At 36.2% G+C, this 21,371-nt stretch overlaps 3 protein-coding genes across 5 annotated transcripts; 1 reads left to right on the top strand and 2 right to left on the bottom strand.

Annotated features, from left to right (window-relative positions):
• Positions 1-4,705: 4,705 nt before the first annotated feature.
• Positions 4,706-7,955, top strand: LOC109006783 (heat shock cognate 70 kDa protein 2). Its single transcript, XM_018986168.2, has 2 exons — positions 4,706-5,131; positions 5,994-7,955. Exons 1-2 carry the CDS (start codon positions 4,918-4,920, stop codon positions 7,730-7,732), a joined length of 1,953 nt encoding a protein of 650 aa, XP_018841713.1. The 5' UTR covers positions 4,706-4,917; the 3' UTR covers positions 7,733-7,955.
• A 1,141-nt stretch (positions 7,956-9,096) lies between these two features.
• On the bottom strand, positions 9,097-12,135 carry LOC109006785. Of its 3 annotated transcripts, none has more exons than XR_004801328.1 (3): positions 11,981-12,135; positions 9,532-11,570; positions 9,097-9,305 (listed from the first exon to the last, which is right to left on the bottom strand). XR_004801328.1 is itself a non-coding variant. In XM_018986169.2 (2 exons), the coding sequence occupies exon 2, from the start codon at positions 11,429-11,431 to the stop codon at positions 9,917-9,919; it is 1,515 nt and encodes a 504-aa protein (XP_018841714.1). In that variant the 5' UTR covers positions 11,432-11,570; positions 11,981-12,135; the 3' UTR covers positions 9,097-9,916. The 3 variants fall into 3 exon arrangements, 1 of the variants encoding a protein (XP_018841714.1); XR_004801329.1 differs by having other exon boundaries at positions 9,532-11,556; XM_018986169.2 differs by having other exon boundaries at positions 9,097-11,570.
• An 8,572-nt stretch (positions 12,136-20,707) lies between these two features.
• Positions 20,708-21,371, bottom strand: LOC109006786 (histone H4-like). Its single transcript, XM_018986170.2, has one exon. The coding sequence runs from the start codon at positions 21,334-21,336 to the stop codon at positions 20,953-20,955; it is 384 nt and encodes a 127-aa protein (XP_018841715.1). The 5' UTR covers positions 21,337-21,371; the 3' UTR covers positions 20,708-20,952.

Genomic DNA, 21,371 nt, shown 5'->3' with positions numbered 1-21,371 from the left:
AAGGATCAAATGAATTCATCTTCCTCCCCCCCTTCTTCTTCTACCGACTACCCTCATCTCTCAAACTCTCTCCATCTCTCGCAACATCACTCCTCTCTCAGACTCTCTTGTCGATGAACCCCTACGCCCCATGGTGGATATGTCACAGCCAAGGCCCAACGCCTCTCTCCTCTCTCAGACTCCCAATGGCAGGCCTCAGTTCTCAACTTCTCCGTAGTTCAACACCTCTCTCCTCTCTCATCATCTCTTTCCCTCTCCACTGTCTCTCATGCCGCGCGACACCTCCGTCTAGTGAGTGGTGGCCTATTTTTTTATGGAAGGTTGAATGATGAGTCAATTTCTTTTTGTATTTTCCGATCCTTGTGTTGTTGTTGGTGACCGGTGATGAAAAACCAAGTCTCAAACCGTCAAACTAATCGGTATCGACCGTCAAATTTCGGCCGGTTCTCTTTCTCCCTCACGGTCAGTTTCAGTTGAGAATAAGAAATTTTCTCCTTATCGGTACAATTTCGATTCAGCAGTTTCGGTTTTGAATCGAAACTGCACCGATACCTTCGATTTTCAACCCTATTAGTAATAACTTTGAAGAGATAATAGCAGCATCATATTCTTTTCATCCAAGAGTGTAAAAAGCACCATATCCTGATTGAATATAAATTATACTAATTTTATTCTTTGTCATTTATAAAATAAAGAGAGCAAGGAACGAGGTCTCTCCACTAGTTTTGTTAAAACTCGAGGGGACCATATTCGTAAAGAATAAGCACGTAAGCTTAGGTCATTGTCCAACTCCACGGATTCTTCGCCGCCCTCCTGCGGCCAGCAAAGACTTCGGCTCAGCGTGCTTCTTATCAAAATCTTCGCCAATTCGACCTCGTAATTATGCATTTGTAGGCAGACGCCAGACGTGACATATAAAATGACATGGCCACTTTGAATTTTTTTCTCTCTTTCCACCCTTAAGTGAACAGAAAGCGTGAAGGTAACTTTTTATTATTTTGAAGGAATTTCTATTTTACTAATCAAATTATATTATCGTCCTAATATATCAAAACGATTTTTATATATTGTCAAAACTTTCGTAGTTTGATATGCCCGTTAAAAAATCATGATAATTCATATATATATATATATATATATGTTTAATGTCATATTTGGATATGAAAATAGTTTCATCTTATCATTACAATTTTTTAAAATTTTTACATAAAATATAATAAATAATTCAACTTTTTTAAATTTAAAAACAATAATAATTTTAAAAAATAATATTCAAATAATATTTTATTTAACTTTTAACTTTCATTTAAAATCATCTTATCTCATCTCATATCACTATACAAACCTAAATTATTATTAATGTACTCACAAATGTTGTGATATTTCTCGATTTAACTTTTTGATAAAATAATTTTAGTAATAAGAAGAAACTAGGCAATAACGCCCCCCCCAAAAAAAAAAAAAAAAGAGGTCACGATGAATTCAATTTTTAATTAAGGAATTCGGCACTAGAGTCATCTTCTTCCCCAATTTTATATATATATATATATATTTATCTTCTCTTGTAATATAGAGCAATAAGGAGGTTGAAAGCTTGCATATTACATCATTTATAGTGCATTTAACCCCAAGTTCTACAGCATAGCTTGCAATGTCAAACAACGTTAAATTTTAATATTTTCTAAATTTTTTTTGGTATTTTCTTTATTTCAGCAAGTAATGAATGCACGAAAATCAAAATTTTTCTTTTAATTATAAAATAGATTTAGCGCATCAGTATTGTTAACGTCGTGTTTCGTATATTTTTAGGCCAAATTTCGACAACTTAAGTCTTCAAAAACAGTCACAGCGCAAGGTAGAAAAGAGTGTGACTTTGAGAGGGCGGTCTCGAAGCCTAATAACCTCCGATACTAAAGTTAATAAATATTTTTAGAGTTTAGTAAATAGTAAGAAAGTCTAAGGATCAGAGAGATATTCTCGTACCTAGGATCTGCTATTTATACTACAGGTTTGGGGAGCAAACAACACCTGCTACCATGACGTCCGTCTATCTCCCTTCTGGTTTGTTTATATTTTCTCTATCAGTAGACCAATAGTTCCCCGTATATCGTGCATGTTGTGTAGACAGGCACTCAAGAACTGGACACTATCTGAGGAGTCTTCAGATCGATAAATCTCATCCTCTGCAATACCATCCTTCTTACAAATCATGTACAGATGAGCCTCCTAGTGGGTTGGGTTAATGGCTTTTTACTCTGAGCCAAACTTAATTAGGCATCTTGAGCCTTGAGGGAAAAATTCCCTTACAAGAATTATAGGCTGTGATTTGTAATTTTCCTTTTTATAATTCTTTTATTGACCTAACATTTATCTTTCGACTTTAGATTTAGAGGTGATTAAATCGATACTTATCCAAAAAAGCCCAAGTGTTTGGACTTTGGAGAAGGGGTTGACATAAAAGGTGGAAAAAAGTATATAAACCTCCTTAAACCGTTATCCAATTTTAAATCACTTTAAAATTGTCAAGTTCGGCAACTACTCCCTAAAGCTACCATGATTTTATCTATAAAAATTATGTGTACAATTATTTTTATATACTCCTTATACACTCTATTAATATAATTGGTTGTGTTATTTTTTTAATATAAAATAACTATTTTAATCAATCATATCAGTAGAAGGCACAAATAATACATAAAAATAGCTCTACGTAGCATAACTCTTTAATCTATCTCTTCCATTAAAATTTTACATAAATCCCTTAGCTAAAAGGAATTAAAAATTCAAAAGAATAAAAAAAAGATGAAAAAGACAAAAATTAAAAGATAAAAGAAATTTAAAAAAGTAAAAACATTCCAGGCATGTTTGGGATTGTGTTAGGAGTATTAAAAAGTGTTTAAATAGCCTTAAAATCTCTTTAATAAAAGAAATTAGATTGTTTGAGTGCATATTTGAGATTGTGGTGAAAAATATAGCTTATAGTTTTAAATAATAAGTTCTATTATTAAAAATTATTTACTATTTGATAACCATATGTTTAAAATACTTTCAAATGTGTTACATTATTTTAGAATAAAATTAAAAAAAAGTACTTTCTGAGGTAGAAATTATGATTATTTAAATTTTTAAAAATTATAATCATATCCTTGAAAATTTAAAAGTTATAATTATCTTAAAGTTATATGAGTATTTTTGTCCATTGCCTATCTTTTTAAAATTTGAATTACGTTCCATATTATCCGAAAAAATACGTTTGAGGAAAGTATCAAAAAAACATGTTTGGAATTGCGATAAGAATCTTAAAAAGTACTGAAATAACCCTAAAAGCTCTTTAATAGAAAAATCAGGTTGTTTGGATGTTAGATATTATAACACTTTTAATCTTAAATAAGTTAAAAAGTACGTTTGAGGAAAAATATCATTTTGATGCTTTTCCTCAAATATGCTTTTTCGGATAATCCAAAATGCAGGTCAAGTTTTAAAAATACAGTCAATAGATGAAAATACACATATAACTTTATGATAATTATAATTTTTAAACTTTTAAGGATATGATCATAATTTTCAAAAAATCAAATGATCGTCATTTCTACTTTAGAAATCACTTTTTTAATTTATTTCCAAACAAATTTAACATGTTTGAAAGTGATTTAACATATAATTACCATATAGTAAATAACTTTTTAATAATAGAACTTATTACTTAAGCTATAAGTTATAAGCTATATTTTCCACCACAATCCAATATTCTTGATCAATCTTAAAAAATAAAAATAAAAAATAATGAATATTTTTTCAAACATGAAAAAAAAATAAAACATAAGAAAATGAAAATTACTTTATTCTATAATTTTGTTTGCATTAGATAAAGTTAATTCGAATTATTTCAAGCAAAGTGAAATTTTCACAAGTCTGAATATTTACTCTTCTTATAGCCCACATCAAATTGTTGTAATTGTACACTTACGTCTCTTAGTAGGCTACTAGAATTTTTTAAAATAATTATATACTTCAAAATCAAGAGTTTAATATAAGAAATTATATAGAGAGGAAAGGTCTTTGTTTATATGTTTATTCACTTTTTCAACTCCTATATCAATGTAAGTAAGACTCTCATTTAAGAAATAAAAATTTTATATGCCGTTATTTTTGTGTATTTATTTGTGCACTTTATTGATATGATTAACTGTATCACTTTTTTAATATAAAATAATTATTTTGATCAATCACATTAATAAAATATATTAAAAATATATAAAAATAACTATACTTAACAGAACTCTTTAAAAAATCTCTTTATAAAGAATACTACATGAGTCATGGGGTACTCATTTACTACTATTTTGAAAGAAAAAAAATATACATTTATGAGAATTTTCTAGAGATCTTAATTTAGTTTTTTAAGAATAAATATTATGATGTTTTAATAAGTTATAAGTAATTGTTAATTGAAGGTATGAGAAAATTTGGATATGGTTATCCGAAAAAGTAATTGGAAACGGTAACAAAAAGGAAAGTAATTAGAAACCGTGAAATGGGTGCTCAAAAAAAATAATAAAAAAAAAAAAAACCGGAAAATGATTTGTGCACACTGCATACGTACAAGACACGGGAGAGATCTCACACGGAACTATAGAAAGAGAGAGTCAACACTGGTATGAGAAGTATAACACCGAAATAATCTGAAGCCGTCCGATTTCATCTTTCATTTGAGATCCAACAGCTGCACAACTTCAAAATGTTAGAACATTCTCGAATCCTTAACCCTAACGCAATATATAAGCTGCGCTTAACCCTACTCTTCTCCTTCACTTCGAAAACCTAGCAGCTCCCGTCTTTCTTTTTCAGCTTTCAGATCTCCCTCTCCTTCCTTCCTTTCGTTCCTTTTCGTCGGCCGTACTTAGAAAGAATCATACAATGGCCGGAAAAGGAGAAGGCCCAGCGATCGGGATCGATCTCGGCACCACATACTCTTGTGTGGGCGTGTGGCAACACGATCGTGTCGAAATCATCGCCAATGACCAGGGTAACAGAACCACGCCGTCCTATGTTGGTTTCACCGATACGGAGCGTTTGATCGGTGATGCGGCCAAGAACCAGGTTGCCATGAACCCCATCAACACTGTCTTCGGTGAGATCTGAGATCCTCTGAACTCGTTTCTTTCGCTGATTTTTAGATCTGAATGGTTGTGCTTGTATTTATTTTAATCTGCTTTATATTGTTGCATATAGGTTGTACTTTCGTTGTAAGTGTTAAATCTAACTTCTTTTACGGTTTTAAGGTATCGTTTATCGTAGAATATATAGTGTTTCTATTTACTTGTTCAGATCCTTGTTGCTGAGTTTGTATTGACGTTGTTTTGCCATATAGAACTTCAGACTAGCACTGCAAACTATGTGCAGGATTTTTAACCGTATTTCATCTTGACGTGTTGTATGAAAAAGCTATTTACTCAAACAATCAGTCATATTTATGCCTGTGTTTTGACTCCAGGGTTAACTTATGTTTATCTCATTTCAGTTTTTTGCTTTTACCTATTAAAAGAAAGTCTGTTATTTAGTGGCTTTGAAGATGGATTTATTCATTATTATTTCTTGCGAGAGGAGTATATTTTTCAGGCGTAGCTTTCTCCAAATATTTAACTGCAGAATTGTGGAGAATCTTGATTTATGCCTGTGTTTTGACTCCGGGATTAACTTCTGTTTATCTCATTTCAGTTTTTTGCTTTTACCTATAAAAAGGTCTGTTATTTAGTGGCTTTGAAGATGCTTTATACATTATTATTTCTTGTGAGGAGTAGATTTTTCAGGCGTAGCTTCCTCCAAATATTTAACTGCAGAGCGGAAGGACTTGTTCTGTTCCTGAAATTAGAATTGCGTGATGGATGTTATGGATGTTTGTATATGTAGTGCATGTCTTCTACCTTCGTTAAATAATCAACTTCGGTTCATTTAGATTCTAACGTATGGTACACACATGCCTATCTCTGCAGATGCTAAGAGGCTGATTGGCCGCAGATTCAGTGATGCTTCTGTTCAGAGTGACATTAAATTGTGGCCATTCAAGGTCATTCCTGGACCTGGTGATAAGCCCATGATTGTGGTCAGTTACAAGGGTGAGGATAAGCAATTTGCTGCTGAAGAAATCTCTTCCATGGTTCTTATAAAGATGCGTGAGATTGCCGAGGCTTATCTTGGCTCCACAATAAAAAATGCTGTGGTCACTGTCCCTGCTTACTTCAATGACTCTCAGCGTCAGGCTACAAAGGATGCTGGTGTCATTGCTGGTCTCAATGTTATGCGTATCATCAATGAGCCCACTGCTGCGGCCATTGCTTATGGTCTTGACAAGAAGGCAACTAGCGTTGGAGAGAAGAATGTCTTGATTTTTGATCTTGGAGGTGGTACCTTTGATGTGTCTCTTCTCACTATTGAAGAAGGTATCTTTGAGGTGAAAGCAACAGCTGGTGACACTCACCTTGGTGGCGAAGATTTTGATAACAGAATGGTTAACCACTTCGTACAGGAGTTTAAGAGGAAGAACAAAAAGGACATAAGTGGCAACCCAAGAGCTCTCAGGAGGTTGAGGACATCATGCGAGAGAGCTAAGAGAACTCTCTCTTCCACTGCCCAAACTACCATTGAAATTGATTCCTTATATGAAGGTATTGATTTCTACTCAACCATTACTCGTGCTAGATTTGAGGAGCTCAACATGGATCTATTTAGAAAGTGTATGGAACCTGTTGAGAAGTGTTTGAGGGATGCTAAGATGGACAAGAGCACTATACATGATGTTGTGCTCGTTGGTGGCTCTACCAGAATTCCCAAGGTCCAGCAGCTTTTGCAGGACTTCTTTAACGGGAAGGAGCTCTGCAAGAGCATCAATCCTGATGAGGCCGTTGCCTATGGTGCTGCAGTCCAGGCTGCTATTTTGAGCGGTGAGGGTAATGAGAAGGTGCAGGATCTGCTGCTTTTGGATGTCACACCTCTCTCCCTTGGTCTTGAAACAGCTGGTGGTGTCATGACTGTGCTGATTCCCAGGAACACAACCATTCCCACTAAGAAGGAGCAGGTGTTCTCTACCTATTCTGACAACCAGCCTGGTGTCTTGATCCAGGTGTACGAGGGTGAGAGAACAAGGACCAGGGATAATAACTTGCTTGGTAAATTTGAGCTTTCAGGAATCCCTCCTGCCCCCAGGGGTGTACCTCAGATCACAGTGTGCTTTGACATCGATGCCAATGGTATTTTGAATGTGTCTGCCGAGGACAAGACTACTGGTCAAAAGAACAAGATCACCATTACCAATGACAAGGGTAGGCTCTCTAAGGACGAGATCGAGAAGATGGTTCAAGAGGCAGAGAAGTACAAGTCTGAGGACGAGGAGCACAAGAAGAAGGTTGAGGCCAAGAATGCCTTGGAGAATTATGCATACAACATGAGGAACACGATTAAGGATGAGAAGATTGGAGCCAAGCTTTCTCCAGATGATAAGAAGAAGATTGAGGACGCCATCGAGCAGGCCATTCAATGGCTGGAAAGCAACCAGCTCGGTGAGGCAGATGAGTTCGAGGATAAGATGAAGGAATTGGAGAGCATCTGCAACCCAATCATTGCCAAGATGTACCAAGGTGCTGGTGCTGACATGGGCGGTGGAGTCGAGGAAGATGGAGGTCATGCTCATGCTGGAGGAAGTGGTGCTGGCCCCAAGATCGAGGAAGTTGACTAAATTTCTCTTAGCTGCTTCTTCGTAGTTTTATGCTGCTTTTGATGGAGGACTACTAAAATGGGGCTTTGAAATTTATCCCCTTTTTTCTGGTTCAAAGCCGAATTATTATATGTTTTTGTATTCCGTCGTCGTTTTGGACATTGTTTGCCTGGGAACACGTCTTGCCAGGCAAAGTTTATTTTCCTGAATTATGCTAGTGTTTACTTTTAGAGACTTCAATTTATATCTCTTTGCATATATATATATATATATATATATATAATGGATTGCCCATGCTAGGTTAGGCTTCTGCACGCTCGACACTCTCTTTATCCAACAGTCAATTTAGGATGAACGTGAAAGTTACGAATTTTTTAGGTAAATGTCTGGACATTTTTTTTTCTAAGCAAGTGAATTTCATTAAATTAGAAAAGTAATACATGAGTGTGGTTTTTCAACAATTGTTTCGAAAAGAAAGCAATAGAAAACAGTGACCAAAAATCTTCATTGAAGTAAATCTCTCTTGTATGTTCTATGAGAGTGATATTAGGGGGTGATGTAATTTTAACTAAATGGGTAGATTACCTTTCTTTTGAGTAATAATAAGGTTATTATCTTATATTACTTCTTTATTATTTTTTTTTTTATATTTGATTGTTTTTTTAATTTTTAATTTTACTTAATAATTAAGAAATGAGTAATTAGTAAAAGGGTAGTGATAGGCTTACTACCCATCTACTACTCATCTATTACTTGTAGTGTTTTTATTTTTTTATCATTTTATTTTAAGTATTTTTTAATATCCTTAATCATTAAGAAAAAATTAAAAAAACATATAAATTTATTAATTGTCACTTCCTTAACTATTAAATAAAATAAAAATAATAAAATATAAAAAGAATAGTAAATGAGTAGTAAAAATGTAATAATCCTATCATTTTTCTTAGTAAAGTTATAATTTTTTTTAGTGATTAAGGAACCCTATCACTACCCTTTCGTGACTTCAAACATAATATGTTCTGATCTTCAGTAAGGAGAAAACACTCCAAATATGTCGACATGTTGCAATGGAAAACAATTAAGGATAAACTTTGTTATAAATTCTATTTGAAAGTTGGTGTGTAAACAATCTATTTTATTGACATGATAAGACTTTTAATCAAAGTATGTCAATAAAATGGAAGGTATGTTTTGTGCAGTGCTTACATAATATTTTAAGATTGTAAATATTTTTTTTATTTTTATTTTTTTAATCTCATGTAGAGGGCTGCCATCATTTGTATTTCATGGTTCTAATTTCAAAGTTGTAATTAAACACGAGGAAAAGGGTGAAGTAAAAGACAATTCATGAATTGACAACGAAAATATCGTACACGCCGACGCCATCCTTGACTCACAAAAAAGACAATTACCGTTGACTCAGTGTCACCAGCAATCAGACCCGCTTTCTCCGAACCTTCAAATGTTAGAAGATTCGAAGATGATGTTTTGCCCAACTCAACTATATCTACAACTGTCCCCTGCATCTTTACGCTGGTTTAAATACCCCAAGCAGCAGCAGCAGCACCTGATTTCAAGAGCTGAAACTTCCTGGCTGAGAATAAAAACCACTTAAATTAAAAAAGAATGAATTATCTTAATCTTGAAATAGATGATGAAAGGCTAATGATTTCCATTTATTTATTTACTCTTGAAAACAGAAGGTGAAGTATAGAGGGAAGACGAAAGAAAGTAATAAATAAAATTTTGAGACAGTAATATTGATGCCAACAACCTATATATACCTGTGAATTGTAAATAACTGAATATACAAAACTCACTGTATTAATCCCTTTCAAATGGAAACCGTCCCGCTCCAATAAGTGTTCTTGTAAATTACAGTACCTTTGAAGCTCCATAAGGTAATACATATATATATATATATATCCTAGCCATGCCATGCCATGCAAGAAGGTAATTTAGATGAGAATGTAATAATTTCTAGGTAATTAGAATCAATTATAAGTTCAAAAATCAAGAATCGTTACAAAAAAAATACTGACCCGATTCATGGACACAACAAATACCATAACAGTTGTTGGTGAACAAAAATTGCTCAAGAAAAGTGTGAAGACACATTTCGTTTCATAGAATACACTGTATGGTACAGAGTTAGTAAGACGATGGAGCACCAACCCATAGAATTCTCAATAAACGATCATCATCTCAAGTCAACATAAGATCATTGCCTCCTAGGTGAGGGCGAAGGCAAACGCGAACCTCATGTTCTTCAGGCCCCACACGTAGTTTTGGCACCAAAATCTCAAGCACAGATCCCGGCCCATCATAATAAGCTTCTATATTTGCATCTTCAGGAATTCGGGTTGAAAGTGGGATTTCTCTAACAAATTCCCCTGGAGGACAGTGTTCAGAAGATGGATCTGTGAGCTTGAAAGTCCTGTCATGTCGCTTGGTGAATGGCATGCACGATACGCTAATACAAGAGACCTTTATGATACCATGAGTGATAGTATTTCTCCAAGAAACCTTCACCCTCTGGAGATCCACTAAGGGCAAGCTGATAATGATCAGATATCCTTCTTTATCCTCATAGATTGTTTTCGCAGCAGTGACAGGTCCATAGACATTCTTCATTACGCCGCTAAAGTCATTCAACCAGTTTGGTTCATTAGGGTGGATCTCTATATCTGTAATTCGATCAGAGGGAGGATTTACAGCCAAGAAACCATCATCATCATTCCCATGAGGGAAAAAATCCTTCCTCCTCTTGTTGCTGACAGGTGATAGATCCATTCCATCGCCGTTGGTATGGTTAGATGGCTGAGTTGACAAGTTCAGGCCAGAACCATTAAGCAATTTCTTTGAGTGGGAATTCAAGGCACTCTTTATTGGAGGAGCTGGCCTCTCAAGCTCAAAATCTGTGTTGGGAAGGCTTCTCCATGAACTAAAAGCACTTGCTTCTAGTGGAATTGTTAAGTTCATGTCCCGACCTGTGAGCTCCATCCACCGCTTCCGCTCTTCCTCATCAAGACCCATGAGATTAGGTGATGGAACAACCTCAATCCCATGCACACACTGGGGGTTCGACAGACCCCTATACTGCTTTCGTTGCATCCTGTGAGATCTTACAAAACCCTTATCAACACTAAATGGGAATGGACGCTCTCCCTGACGAGAATGCCCATTCATGTAACTCCTAAGCTGCATCTTACCCAATGCATTCTCTGGCCTCTCCTTGAAAACCCACATGTACATATTCTCCAGGTCATGCTGAACCATGAAAACATCAAGATTGAGATCAGATTTGTCAAACCCTGACACTCCATTGCTGTCCCTGATAATCTTTGCCTTTGATTTCTCATTCATCGCAGGTTTAAAGTAAAAGCTGAAGAAAAACCAGGCACCCCAGATAGTATCAACCCGCTTGGCGCATTTCCTTCCAGCTGCGGGTATGGTAAGAAAACTCTCGGTCTCATAAACTTGTGGACCAAGCCCAACATCTAAAATATCACAGGGGTCCAGATTCCATGGCTGAGGAGGTGGAGGTGGACTGCGCTCTGCCGACAAGGGTAAATTGATATCCGGCGGACGGTGAAGAATGATTTGCCGATTCATCTCCAAATCCAAATCGTCGTGTGAGGAGGCGCTGGAATCCATGGACAAGAGCGTGGACGGGTGGTGATTCTCCATTGAAAGGGCCGTGAGGAGAGAATCTCCCATTTCTCAGCTAATCTCCCTGGCGATGGTTTTTGTTGCTGGTGGGTTTGTATATTGTGCCATTCCCAATAAAAACAATTCAATTACAAACATCTTCAAGCAAATGAATCAATCCCCAGTCTATCTCCCTTCCATCAAAGCCCTAGATTTATCAGTAAGATAACAAATTCCTCACAAACCCACATCAATAATCAACAAAATTATTCAATAAAACAAATTCAAAGAAAAAAAGGACAAAAATTGAGATTATATATATAAAAAACCAAAAAAAAAAAACCCAAAAAAAAAAAAAAAAGTCCTCCGTTCAATCTCTACCTAGACCAGGGAAAAGATAAAGGAAACGCTAAAGAAAGACTATAACTAATCCTAGTCCCAGAATCTCCCGAAATCCTCCGAACACAGGTGGGAAACAATGAATCAAAACCATCTAATCCATAAAACCGAAGCCTTGTTGTCTTCTCACTTACACGGACACAACATACATAACAGTACAAAAAGTAAAGCTAAAAATCCAGAGACCCAAGAATGAGATTGGGGATCTTCAAGGAGTACCTTTTGGTATAGGCATCAGGGAATCGAGCAGAAAGAAAAAGAAGAAGAAACTCTAGAGGCGGCCATGGTGCTTATCTTTTGCCCCACCCTTTTTTTTTTATTTTTGCCCGTCAAAAGAAGTAGAGAAGGTTTTGGGTAAGTGAAGTTTGAACGCCTGCTGCTATGAGAGCACTCACGTTGGCTTCCTAAAATTTGTGGAATTTTCCTTAAAAATTCATTTTTTCCAATTTTAACTACTATATATATATATATATATATATTTTAGCTTCGTTACTAATTATCTCTAAACACCACATGTCATATTTTTTTTTATTTTTTTTAAACTTATTAAATTTTTCTATACATCATCAATATACCATATATTTGATAAGAAAAAAGATATGACGTGTGGTATGTACCGATAATGAATAGAATTTTTTTTTTTTTTTTTAGGTCTCACTCTCTATTCTATTAAAGTAATTATTTTTTTATTCTTAATTTAACTCATTTATTTTCACTTTTTTCTACCTACTCAATTATTTTCTTCCTTACATTTTCGACAATTCATCTTTAATGAAATTGTAAAATTTTTTAAACAAATGGTAATGTCAACAAATGATAACAAGATTTGACATTTTTAACCGTAACATTTTCAACTCTTAACAATTTTTATCACTTTCTAATGGTAAAACTTTTCCTAGTGGTCATGTATTAGTGTATAAATACGGGACCTTGCTCTTCTCATCGCAATTTAGTTTATTTGTATTCATATAAATTTATTGGGGGTTAATAAAAAAATAATATAAATAGGTTTTGGGGAGCTACAGTAATGAGCAAGTAATAAGCAAATTTAGGTTACAAACTTAGAATTATTTCCTATTTTACCCTAGGAGTGCTACCCGTCATATATGGGTGAGTGGCCACCCAACCTCATCTGGGCAAGGTAACCAAATCTATCTCCGCAGCCCGTCCCCTCCTAAGCGAGGTGATCATTTGCATTTGTTTGGTAGTCAAGCGAATTGGCGTCACCACTATCCAGCCACCTTGTCCAACAACATATTTTTCAAGAAAAAAATCTAAAAAAATCACATATAATCATAAAAATCTCACAAACCAAACCAAACCAATTAATAATTGCACAAATCTTCAGATTTGTGCACAAACCCACAGGCCACGACCAATATCATGGGTCATAAAGATTTATGCACAGATCTTTAGAGATCTAGAGGAAGATCTTTATGGCCATGGTCACGGCTATGGGGTCATAAAACTTCTAGGCCCACGACTGCGGTCGTGGATCTTTAACTTATAAATCCATGATTGCAACCGTGGTCTTGGGTCGTAGAGAGACCCACGGCCAAGCTGTGGTCTTACCGTCCTAGATTGCGGCTTGGTTGTGACCCACGACAATGGAGTGAAGCTGGCTTAAAGGAGGAGGAGAAGAGGAGAAGAAGGGATGGTGAACGCACAGAACGACCACTAAGGCATGAAATGAAGGGGGAGAAGAGAAAAGGGAGGGAGAGAAATGAGAGGAGAGAGAGAAAAATATAGTATTTATATCTAGGTTTGTTTTTTAGTATATATTATTATATATATTGGGTCAGGCGGACGGGTGAAATCCGAGCAGGCCCAAGGCCTAGCCCGGCACTCACCTCCTGGCATTTCAAAGTTCAAACTGACTTCAATTCGCCCATCGTATGCAAGCGGATGTCCCATTCGTCTAGGTGGGTGCCATATGTGGAATGTTTTTTGCCTAAATTTAATCACTTTTTCTCGTATTTTGGCAAACCAGTGCTTATGCTAAGCCAAATGTAAATGCTCTAAGGATGCAGTGAACACCATTTACAAGGTCCAAGATCAACATGATATTTACAATTTCGGAAGAATTGATTGGAATTGATTTCAAAGAACCATTAGCACAAAGAGAGGAAAAAAAAAATAAACCTACTATAAGAAACAATGGTCATGGAAGCCAAATCAGCTCAGAAACTATTTTGCTTGGACAGCGTCTGTCCAAGTCAGAGAGTCAACCCACACGGTGAGCAATATCCAAGTCTCATTTGAACTCTCCACGGCAGAGGGCTATCAAGGACAGTTGTGATAACGGGAGTGGGCGATGGGGAAAATGCCTCTATCTTGTTTGGGGGGGGGTGGGGGCTCTGGGTCGAGAAAGGGGGCTGAGGGACTTGTTATGAGGCGTAAGACAAAACCCTAGCTTTTAAGGGGTTGTCTGAAGGGCTGGGCTAGGTCAACCCATTTTGTTGTTTAATTTTAGTCATTCTGGTTGAGTCTGTAGGGTAGAGGGCCACGATGGCGTTATGAGTATGTAGCGTAGTGGGAGGTTATTTTGTTATGGGTCAGTTAATTAAATAGTGGGAAGTTATTTGTTTAAGTCTGTGGGTCATCACTTGACCAAGTCTAATTGTAATGCTTATAAGTGTTGTTTTCTGTTATGAATGAAGTAATCAATTTCCAGAAATCTAAGTATTACAAATTGGAAGACCAGGCCCCTCGAAGTGCTTACAATATTTACTTAAACAATTATCAGCTACCATAACAATGGTATCACAGTCGCATTCCTGCAACATAGCTGAGGGTACACACCATGCTCAATTGGCGGAAGCAGTATCCATGCTAAAGGGAGAGACCGTGCACCTGCTTGAAAAACAAGACAAGCAAAAATATATGTTGGAAGCAATGTTACAGCAATTGAATAATTTGGCAATTTCATATGAGCAATTTGCAGTGATAGAAGGAAATCAACAAATGGGAGAAGGGTCTTCTAATAAGAGAGGTCAGATCAGTAATAATCCTTTATTTGAAGGGAATTGGGGAATTCATACTAGGACCTTAAGATTGGATTTTCTAAAATTTAATGGGTCTGAACCCATGAAGTGGATCCTCAAAGCACAACAATTCTTTGTTTATTTTAATACTCCTGATGACCAAAAACCGCATATAGCATTTTTCCATATGGAAGGGAATGTTCTTTCTTGATATTGTTGGTTGATGGATTTGGGGCCTATTGGAGGATGGGAGGAGTTTGTCTCCGCATTTAAGGTGCATTCTGGACCCTCAACCTATGCGGATCCAATATGAATGTTCACTAAATTAAGACAAATTGCCACTATTGAGGAATACCAAACAGAGTTTGAGTCCCTATCAAATAAAATTAGTGGACTAACGGATGAGTTCCATATTAGCACTTTCATTAGTAAATTAAGGGATGATTTGAAGATAATGGTAACCATGCTTAAACCTAACACCATCTTAGCTACTTTTGGTTTAGCTAAACTGCAGGAGGAGGAGGTTGCTAGAAGAAATAAAGGGGGGACCAGCAGAAACCAAAACCCAACTCAAACTACCTTTCTCTACATACCAAAACTCTCTACACCTACAACCTTAATGAGACTACCACCACCACCATCCGGACCAGAAAACCGAGGCAATTCCAATCCCTACAACACAAATAGAAAACCTACCATACCCATAAAAAGAATAATATTAACCCAAATTCAAGAAAGGAGAGACGAGGGCTTCTTTTATTATTGTGAAGAAAATTTTCATTTAGGCATAAGTGTAGTAGGCCCAAGTTATTTCTGTTGGAAGGGTTAGATGAGGAAGAAGAATTGGAGACTAGTGCAGGAAGATTGGCAATCATTCAATCATATGAGACTGTGGGTGAAGAAAAGGTGATAGGGGAACTACTAGGCATATCAATGCATGCCATGCCAGGATCTATATCACCTAAGACTATGAGAGTCAAAGGTTTTATTAATCATCATAAGATTTTAATTCTTACTCATACATGTAGTGCTCACAACTTTGTAGATCCATATGTAGCAAGGAGGTCGAGATTGTCGGGGGGAGAAAGCCAGTTGACAGTCAAAGTGGCTAATGAAGATATCCTGCCTTGCCAAGGTTATTGTAAGGCAATTCCTATTCAACTACAGAATCTAAGGGTTAAGGCTAATCTTTATTTGTTGACTTTGGAGGATGTGATGTGGTATTAGGAGTAGATTGGTTAAGAAATCTCAGGTCCATTTCATAAAATTTTACTAATTTAACCATGCAGTTTAATTTCAGGGGAGTGGAGATTAAATTACAGGGGTTGCAACCACCTCGAGAGATTTTAGAGGAGGAAGAGCATGTCCCTAAGTTAAACAAAGGGACTGCAAAAGGGATCTGGTTGCATTTAATTGGAGGAGAATTGAAGGAATCAAAAGGGGAAGGTGTGCCAGCTGTTTTGAGCATAGTGAAGGACTTTGAAACTGTTTTTTCTGAACCTCATGGTCTGCCTCCACCTCGAAGTCATGACCATAAAATTGAGTTACAGGAGGGCTCAAAACCAGCCTGTGTTCGACCTTACAGGTATCCATATTATCAAAAAGCAGATATAGAGCGTTTGGTGGCTGAGATGGTGACATTATAAGAGGGAGTCAATTTATTCTTCTTCGGTGTTGCTGGTTAGGAAGGTAGATGGGAGCTGGAGAATGTGTATAGATTATTGTGCTCTCAACAAAGACACGATAAAAGATAAATATCATATCCCTAACATCGATGAATTATTAGATTAACTTTATGGGGCTGAAATTTTTTCTAAATTGGACTTGCGCTCTAGTTATCAACAAATCAGAATGCAAGAGAAGGATATACCCAACACAACTTGTAGGACCCATGAGAGTCACTACGAGTTTTTGGTTATACCTTTTGTGCTTACCAATGCCTCGTCCACGTTCCAATGGTTGATGAATGAAGTATTTAAACCCTATCTATGCAAGTTTGTTTTTTGATGATTTATTAATTTACAACAAGTCAATATAAGATCATTTGCATCACTTGAAGGTTGTGTTAGAAACATTGAGGTCTCATCAATTATTTGCAAAACAATCTAAATGTGTATTTGGCACTAGTGACATGGAGTATCTCGGGCACTTGATTAGTAAGGAAGGTGTAAAAGCTAACCCCCAAAAAATTACAACTATGCAAAGTTGGCCACTGCCCAAAAATTTGAAGGCCTTAAAGGGATTCTTAGGTCTCACTAGCTATTATCGCAAGTTTGTGCAGGGATATGGTGCAATAGCAACACCCCTAACAGCTCTACTCAGAAAAAATTCTTTTATTTGATCTGACAAACTCAAGCAGCCTTTGAAAGACTCAAAGAAGCAATGGTTAGCCCCCCTGTTTTAAAATTACCTGATTTTACTAAGACTTTTGTGGTGGAATGTAATGCTTCAGGTGAAAGGTTGAGAGCTGTATTAATGCAAGAAGGCAGGTCTATTGCTTATCTAAGTCAAGGCTTGAAAGAAATGAGTCTCGTGCTATCTACATATGAGAATGAATTATTGGCCTTAGTAATGGACATAAGGAAATGGAGGCACTACTTGGTCGGGCATAATTTCAAGGTCCATGCTTATCAACAGACCGACCTTGAAATATTTGTTGGAGCAATGTGTTGGAACCCCTGCACAACAGAAGTGGGTCTCAAAGTTGTTGGGGGTATGATTTTTCTATGGAGTATAAAAGTGGAAAGACAAATAAGGTGGCAGAGGCACTATCCAGGTTACCCTTCACTAAAAAACCAGAACCAACAACCAACCCAATCACCATACCAAAACCCAACACTTCCACACCATCAGAACACAAACAACCAATCTCCATCCTCCATAAAGCCCAAACCAACCAACCACAAATACAAGCCATAAGCCTTATGCAAACCAATTTGATAGAAGAATTAAAGAAGACTTACCCCCAAGATTCTCAATTGCAAGAGCTAATAAGCCACTATCATCAAGGAATCCTGGACCAATCTCAATACCAGATCTGCAATGGCCTACTCTTTTATAAGGGCAGGGTGCATCTTCGAAATTTAGTGCCATTCCAGCAAGAGATCCTACAGCAACTCAATACCAGTCCATTAAGGGGCCACACAAGTGTATATAAAACATATACTCGAATAAAAAAAGAATTTTACTGGTCTAGTTTTAGGAGGGATGTTCGAGCTTTCATTCGTGCATGTGATACTTGTCAATGAAATAAGGTGGAAACAATTCAACCCACAGGCCTGCTCTAGTCTTTATTAATTCCTACACGAAACTGGGAAGATATTAGCATGGATTTCATTGAAGGGCTGCCACCTTCAAGAGGGCGTACAGTGATCATGGTGGTGATAGACACATTGAGCAAATATGTTCATTTCATGTCCCTCTCCCATCCATACATAGCAGTAACAGTAGCACGTATTTTTCTTGATAATGTATTTAAATTACATAGTTTTCCACTAACCATTATCAGTGACAGTGATCCAGTGTTCACAAGTCAATTTTGGAAGGAATTGTTTCGAATTAGTGGCACAGAGCTACTACTTAGCTCTGCATACCACTCACCGACTGACGGCCAAACAGAGGCGATAAACAAAGGGGTAGAAGGTTACCTGCGATGCTTCTCAGGAGACAAACCATGTGATTGGGCACAATGGCTATCTCTAGCTGAGTATGCTTATAACACATCAAAGCATACTTCAACTTGGGTTTCACCATATGAGGTGGTATATAAGCAATCACCCCCCGGATGTTGCCATATGAACCAGGGTCCACAACAGTATAAGCAGTAGACGAAGAACTCAAAAACAAAGCATTTATTCACAAGTTAGTTCAAGAAAATTTGAAGGATGCACAAGAAAAGATGAAGATCTATGCTGATCGAAAGCGAACAGATAGAGAGTTCCAAGTTGGAGATCGAGTTTACCTACGACTTTGACCTTACCGTCAAATGTCAGTCGCATTAAGGAGAAACCTCAAGCTGTTGCCGAAGTATTATGGGCCGTACACAGTAGTACAACAGATCGAGAAAGTCGCATACAAGTTAGATCTACCACAAGAATCTCAGATCTACCCAACTTTTCACGTTTCTTGCTTAAAAAAGACAATGGGAGAACACATAAAACTTCTTACAAAGCTGTCGAAGGTAATGATGGTAGGAACCCTCCAACTGAAACTAGAAAAGATACTTAACAAGCAATTAGTCAAGAAGGTACAACTGGTTGGAGTGGAAATGCTAGTTCAATGGAAAGGAATGATACGAGAAGACACGACATGGGAGGATTGCAAAAAACTACAGCGATACTTCCCTAACCTTAAGGGCAATGTCTTTTTAAAGGAGGAAGATATGAGGCATAAGACAAACCCTAACTTTTAGGGGATTGTTTGAAGGGCTGGGCTAGGTTAGCCCATTTTGTTGTTTTATTTTAGCCATATTGGTTGAGTCTGTAGGGTATTGGGCCACGATGACCTTATGGGTCTGTAACATAGTAGGAGGTTATTTTGTTATGGGTCAGTTAATTAAATAGTGGGTAGTTATTTGTTTTAAGTCCGTGGGTCATCAATTGACCAAGTCTAATTGTAATGCTTATTCGTATTGTTTAATGACGTAATTAATGAGTAATTCTATATACAAATTTTAAATAGACAAATCTCATACAAATTTTTTATAAAAGAATAAAAGTGAATTTAGATCTCAAACTCATCTAAATTCATCACTACAACTTTTTTAAATTCCAACATAAAATATAATAAACAATTTAACTTTTTTAAATTCTAAAATAATAATAATATTAAAAAATAATATTCTAACAATATTTTATCATCTTAACTCAACTCACTTCAACATCTAAACTAAGGGGAGGTTTGGAGGGTGAGATAAAAATTTTGTATTTTGTTTTGAAATTTAAAATATTATGTTTTAATATCATTATTATTTTAAAATTTAAAAAATATATATTAAGATTTGAAAAAATTGAATTGTTTATTATATTTTGTATAGAGATTTGAAAAGAATGTAATGATAAAATGAAATAAAAATTTTGTATTTTGTCTTGTGCCCCAAACTTGCCCTAAATCTAAAGCTACATTTGGTTACCAAACTCACTTCAACTCATCTCAACTAATTATTACAATTTTTTCAAATTTCAATAAAAAATATAATAAACAATTCAATTTTTTTAAATCTTAAAATAATAATAATATTAAAAAATAATATTCTAATAATTCTTTATCATCTCAACTCAACTCAATTCACTCAAACATCTAAACACACCCTAAATCTCACTAATAAATAATAAATTTTTTTTTTATATTTTTTTAAAATAAAATCCACATGTATAAAATTATCTATTTAAAACTTGCAAAAATCATTTCTCTAGTAACAATTAGCATATTTCATCAAACCCCGAACACCATATCTACAAATCTCTGGCATCAAGTTCATGTCAAAACTTCCACCGACTAATACGCAACACCGTTTCCATCGAAACTGTCGAATTTGATCTAACAATCCAACTTCCAAAATGCACAACAATTTATTCACAGCGAAGATTTCCACAAATTCGGCATCTAATTCGTAAACTGAGCAAAAACCAGTCACAAGTAGACTAGTTTAGGAAAATCTAGAATGAAAATTTCATGTAGTATTCAATATGTTAAAAGATGTAATGTGAAGTATTTGTATTTTTTTAATTTGATTATTTTATAAACATTTAAAAAAAAAACATCATCCCTTTTATGATTTAGACATGATCTCTACTCTAATATTAATTGTTAAAAGATCTAATCATTAATCTAAAAACTAATGGACTAATCAATACTAATTTGATTAAACCTGATCATAACACAATCTAATCACTTAATTCCATATAGCTAACAGTATACGATTGAAATTTCTCAAGTACTTCGAGTGAGAAGATCATCAATATCCGGCAACAAACCACGATATAGGAAATCGGATATGGCTAATTCAATTAACAGTTTGATAAAAAATTTCGCAAAACGTTCAGTTACGATCCATCCAGCCTTCATTTCAAACAAAATCCAAATCACATGCGAAAAGGAATAGCCTAGAGTCATGAAACTCTACAACTACAACTGCAACAGGCATCACGACTACTACAGGGATGATTAACGAATTTACAGCTCTGGCAGATTAAACAAGAACGTAACTCAACCACCGAATCCATACAAGGTCCTGCCCTGTCTCTTAAGCGCGTAGACCACATCCATAGCGGTCACCGTCTTCCTCCGGGCGTGCTCCGTGTAGGTCACGGCGTCGCGGATAACGTTCTCAAGGAAGATCTTGAGAACGCCGCGGGTCTCCTCGTATATAAGACCGCTGATCCTCTTGACACCGCCTCTCCTTGCCAGACGCCGAATCGCAGGCTTGGTGATGCCCTGAATGTTGTCCCGAAGCACCTTCCTGTGCCTCTTAGCTCCTCCTTTGCCCAATCCCTTGCCACCCTTACCACGACCCGACATTTCAGCTGAGAGAGAGAGATCTAGGGTTTCGAATTTGGGATTTCTTTGGTTTGTGTAGAATATCGTGCACATGAATCAGAGGATAGCCAGTCTATATATGGGGAGAC

Source organism: Juglans regia, chromosome 4, assembly GCF_001411555.2.
Source record: "Juglans regia cultivar Chandler chromosome 4, Walnut 2.0, whole genome shotgun sequence".
Classification (NCBI taxonomy): domain Eukaryota; kingdom Viridiplantae; phylum Streptophyta; class Magnoliopsida; order Fagales; family Juglandaceae; genus Juglans; species Juglans regia.
Note: the sequence above shows the minus strand (reverse complement) of the source record. Positions and strands in the feature narration are given on the sequence as shown.

Excerpts from the sequence above, each read along its gene's own strand:
- LOC109006783 (XM_018986168.2), top strand. The coding sequence starts at position 4,918 with ATGGCCGGAAAAGGAGAAGGCCCAGCGATCGGGATCGATCTCGGCACC. Across the intron at positions 5,132-5,993 it reads CCCCATCAACACTGTCTTCG|ATGCTAAGAGGCTGATTGGC; the intron begins GTGAGATCTGAG and ends CTATCTCTGCAG.
- LOC109006785 (XM_018986169.2), bottom strand. The coding sequence starts at position 11,431 with ATGGGAGATTCTCTCCTCACGGCCCTTTCAATGGAGAATCACCACCCG.
- LOC109006786 (XM_018986170.2), bottom strand. The coding sequence starts at position 21,336 with ATGTGCACGATATTCTACACAAACCAAAGAAATCCCAAATTCGAAACC.